The 5033-nt window shown below is 45.4% G+C and overlaps 1 protein-coding gene across 1 annotated transcript in view; it reads left to right on the forward strand.

The window, feature by feature from the left end:
• The window catches only part of LOC117948991 (troponin T, fast skeletal muscle isoforms-like), a 12600-nt gene extending 8481 nt beyond the window's left edge, over nt 1-4119 (forward strand). The window contains exons 10-13 of the mRNA XM_034878963.1: nt 997-1000; nt 1102-1192; nt 1741-1781; nt 3765-4119. Coding sequence (XP_034734854.1) covers nt 997-1000; nt 1102-1192; nt 1741-1781; nt 3765-3801 — 173 coding nt within the window. The 3' untranslated portion in view covers nt 3802-4119. The remainder of the gene's footprint in view (nt 1-996; nt 1001-1101; nt 1193-1740; nt 1782-3764) is intronic.
• The last annotated feature ends 914 nt before the right edge of the window (nt 4120-5033 follow it).

Here is a 5033-nt window from a genome sequence, read left to right on the forward strand (position 1 = left end):
TAGACCTGCTCTATCTGTAAATTATAGAGTGGTCTAGACCTGCTCTATCTGTAAATTATAGAGAAGTCTAGACCTGCTGTATCTGTAAATTAGAGAGAAGTCTAGACCTGCTCTATCTGTAAATTATAGAGAAGTCTAGACCTGCTGTATCTGTAAATTATAGAGCGGTCTAGACCTGCTCTATCTGTAAATTATAGAGAGGTCTAGACCTGCTCTATCTGTAAATTATAGAGCGGTCTAGACCTGCTCTATCTGTAAATTATAGAGTGGTCTAGACCTGCTCTATCTGTAAATTATAGAGAAGTCTAGACCTGCTCTACCTGTAAATTATAGAGAGGTCTAGACCTACTCTATCTGTAAATTAGAGAGAGGTCTAGACCTGCTCTATCTGTAAATTATAGAGAAGTCTAGACCTGCTGTATCTGTAAATTATAGAGTGGTCTAGACCTGCTCTATCTGTAAATTATAGCGAGGTCTAGACCTGCTCTATCTGTAAAGTGTTTGGGGTGGTGGGGGGAAATCGATCCAGCATAGTATTGCAATATTTTCAGTGGTAATACTGTATCAATACACAGACGCCAAGTATGGATCTTTTATTATATATCATATATTACATATATATTATATTATATATATATATATATATATATATATATGTGTTGGTCATTCTGCAGCGATAACATTGAAGATGAACAAACAGAGAAATGTTTATTTTTAGATAAAACAGATGTTGATCAGTTTCCTTTTGGGGACGTCATTATAAATTAGGAACAATTTGAAGTTGGAAAAAAGTTAATAAATTTCAATATATTGCACAATATTGCAATATGTTTAAAATCGCAATAATATCGTATTGTGGCATAGTTATCGTGATTATATAGTAACAGGAGGCGTCTGGGGATTTCTCCCCTATAAGGAAGATTATTATGAATTGATACTATAAATAAAATGTAATTGAGTTGAGTTATTAAGCTGTTCCCTGCCCGGTGTCTCCAGTTCCGTCGGTTGTAGTGGACGTTTGCTCCGATCAGGTTACACATCCTCCTCGTGTTTTAAGGGATTTTATGAATCTGACTGACTTTGTTGCTGTGTTCCCTGCAGGGAAAAGATCAAGGAGCTGCATGACTGGATGACCCAGCTGGAGTCGGAGAAGTTCGACCACATGGAGAGACTGAAGAGGCAGAAGTACGAGGTGAGAAAGTCACCGTGGCTCGACATGCTCCGTGGAAAAGAAACGTTTGAGTTACGTCAAGACTCAGAGGGTTTTTGTGTTAGTTGAAAGAAAACATCGGCAGAAAACTGCACTTTAAAATATCATTCTTTTTTTATAAAGGATGCCTTTAATGTTCCATTCAATTTGTTGAATTATAGCCCAATACAGAAAGCAGCAGAACTGAGCACACTTTAATATCTGTTGATTAATCCCAAATTACATTGTTATCGCCCTATTCAACAATGTGTATCATGCAGCCCTATCAGGTATTAATCATATTTATCCACAGCTGTGTGCTCTGAGTCATATTTTAACTAGCAGATAAAAAACAGCCACCATTTTCTCTCAAACTGTGGCTATTTGTTGTTGTTTTTGTTGTTGATGATGCTGGTGATCCTGAGGTGAGCATCCAACTGAGTGAACACCTCCAGGTTTTCGGGTTTTTGAACCCTAAATGTGCTCTTTGATCCCCCCCCCCCCCCCCCCCCCCCCCCCCCCCCCCCCCCCCCCCCCCCCCCCTTCCCTAGGTTACAACCCTGCGTAAGAGAGTGGAGGAGCTCAGTAAATTGTAAGTATAGCGGAGCCGCAAGGACGTTTCTGCCCGCCGGCTTTAAGCTCGCTGCATGTTAGCATGAAGGAAGGTCGATACCACCCCCCCACCAGCTAGACCAGAGATGGGACCACACACCACCATGGAGACAAAGAACCAGCACAGGGAACTGAAGAGATTGCTTCTTAAAAAGTGACATCCGCTGTGGAAAACGTTCAGGATTCAGCCCTCTGAACCTGTACTTTTTGTCCTCTGTCACTAACAGACAAGTTCGTAAACTCTTAACTTGAAGCCCTAAAGTTGGCTTGATCTCTCCTAAAAATGGTCTTAAATCGCCACTGTATACGAAAACTGTAAAGAAAAGCCACCTATTATTTCAACAACAACCAACAGCGATCATATAATAGGAAAAATGCAATCATAAAGCACAAAGATGACCCTAAGTGGAGCTTCCTTAGTCAGCGTAAAGGCCAGTGTCATCTGCATACAGTCGAATTTACTTCTCTGTGTGGGAGGGCACTTATAAAAGTAACTATGAAGGTAATCACATTACATTAGCGGCTGTTGGACTCTGTAATGACTCGTTATGTGCAGGTAAGTAGCTGCATGAGTTTGAGACCAATTCCCTTCTGAATGGAGATGTCTGACGTAACGTTTCAGGCTGAAATGAAGCTCATGGTTCATGAGAACAGGCTGATTTCAGGCTGAAATGAAGCTTGGATTAAAACGTAGGAGTTATGTAAGAGTTTGTAAAGTTGGTAAAATTATGTTTTTATATAGTTTTGCTGTTGCTAAATATCACACACCAAGACCTTGTCTCTGTTTTTTTGGATTCTCTGTTCACCGTGAAGGCACGATGCAACTAAAACTAACTTTTCTTCAAATGTACAAGGCAACGCTGGCGGACTATTTGACACACAGGCAGTCAGTTATGTCTTTTCCACCAAGGCTAACCAGGTGCTGGTTCTGGTTCTGTTGCTGTTGCCGGTTCGATGCTGGTTCTGGGCTGGTGCTGGTGCCGGTTTGGTGCTGGTTCTGCTCGCCAGTTCTCTAAGAACCAGCTGGATGTTCCCCAGCCTGAGAGCCAGCAGACCGGTGGTTTCCTCCCCAGACTACGGTGGTTCTGGTTTCCTCCCCATACCACGGTGGTTCTGGTTTCCTCCCCAGACCACGGTGGTTCTGGTTTCCCATCCATGTCCAAAGCTAACATTAACAGCTCTCTATGGGTAACAGCTGACCGGTGTTTTCAAACAACCCCGCTCCCAGCACCTGACGTAACCAGTTCTTATCTCTAGACCAGCGCTAAGTTGGTGCTGGGTTGGAATCCGTGTTCTTGGCCCTAAACCAGGTTTATTTGTGTGGAAAAGCAAAGAACCGGTTTGATATTTGGCACCAATTCCCGTCATACCTCACTGTCCTCCTCTCCCCCTACCAACCAACCTTCACGGTCCCTCAGATCCATCTCAAGTGGTCTCCTCTATGTCCACAAGTCAAAGCTCCGCGGTCTTGGGGACAGAGCCTTCTCCAGGGCAGCTCCCAGGCTCTGGAACTCCCTCCCCCATGAGATCCGCATCTCTGAGTCCCTCACCATTTTTCACTCCTGTCTGAAGACCCATCTCTTCTGTTCTGCCTATCCTTAGTTTTTTTGTTTTTTTTTAAAATATATTTATCTACTGTTTCTACTCTGTAAAGCACCTTTGAGCTCGGGAAAAGCGCTATACAAATTCTATTTATTATTATTATTATTATTATTATTTGTGTGGAAAAGCAAAGAACCGGGTCGATATTTGGCCCCGACTCCAAACCAGCACCAGAACCGCCTCGGTGGAAAAGACACAAGTTTTTGGGTGGAGTAACCCAGAAGTGTGAATTTGTGTGAAACTAAAAACCCCGGCACGTCCGCCTGCTGCCCCCCGTTGAACCACATCTTTCCAAATTGTGTAAAACCTTCCAGATGTCTGACATGTTTCTGCATTTTCTCTCGTTTTTCCCGTACTACAGCAGCAAGAAGGGAGCCGCCGCCCGCCGCAGGAAGTAGAGCGCCCCCGAAACCAAAACTGCGATGTTGTCGGACTCACGCCTGACGCAACGACGCACACGGTGGCGAAGGCCGTCGCTCAGAAGAAACCCGTAACGCTGAGGTGTTTGAAACCACCACCCCCCGCCCCCCCTAACCAAGTCCTGACACACGTGCAACCAGGAGCCTTTAGCTGCTGCTCAGTAGGAATGAAGAAACCGGCCCTTCCTCGCCCTCAGCTGTTTTGGTTCTCAGTATTTTTGTAAATAAAGTGTGACGCTTCAAGAAGCCGTGTCTGTAGAGCTGTTATTCAGAAGATCAATAAAGTTCTGTGTTTTTCAGACGTTCGTTTGTTCAACGCTGGTTCCTAACTGCAGAGTTGAATTGAACCTTTTGTTTAAACCGGTCCTACCAGACTCTGGTCCACTAGACTGGTCCTACCAGACTCTGGTCCATTAGCCTGGTCCTACCAGACTCTGGTCCATTAGCCTGGTCCTACCAGACTCTGGTCCATTAGCCTGGTCCTACCAGACTCTGGTCCATTAGCCTGGTCCTATCAGACTCTGGTCCATTAGCCTGGTCCTACCAGACTCTGGTCCACTAGACTGGTCCTACCAGACTCTGGTCCATTATCCTGGTCCTATCAGACTCTGGTCCATTAGCCTGGTCCTACCAGACTCTGGTCCACTAGACTGGTCCTACCAGACTCTGGTCCACTAGACTGGTCCTACCAGACTCTGGTCAATTAGCCTGGTCCTATCAGAATCTGGTCCACTAGACTGGTCCTACCAGACTCTGGTCCACTAGACTGGTCCTACCAGACTCTGGTCCATTAGCCTGGTCCTATCAGATTCTGGTACATTACACTGGTCCTACCAGACTCTGGTCCATTAGCCTGGTCCTATCAGACTCTGGTCCACTAGACTGGTCCTACCAGACTCTGGTCCATTAGCCTGGTCCTATCAGACTCTGGTACACTAGACTGGTCCTACCAGAATCTGGTCCATTAACCCGGTCCTATCAGACTCTGGTACACTAGACTGGTCCTACCAGACTCTGATCCATTAGCCTGGTCCTATCAGACTCTGGTCCGTTAGCCTGGTCCATTACCTCGGTCCTACCAGACTCTGGTCCACTAGCCCGGTCCTATCAGACCCTGGTCCATTAGTCCAGTCCTACTGGACTCTGGTCCATTAGCCCAGTCCTACCGGATTCTGGTCCACTAGCCTGGTCCTACCAGACTCTGGTTCACT

This window comes from Etheostoma cragini, chromosome 8, assembly GCF_013103735.1.
Source record: "Etheostoma cragini isolate CJK2018 chromosome 8, CSU_Ecrag_1.0, whole genome shotgun sequence".
Taxonomy (NCBI): domain Eukaryota; kingdom Metazoa; phylum Chordata; class Actinopteri; order Perciformes; family Percidae; genus Etheostoma; species Etheostoma cragini.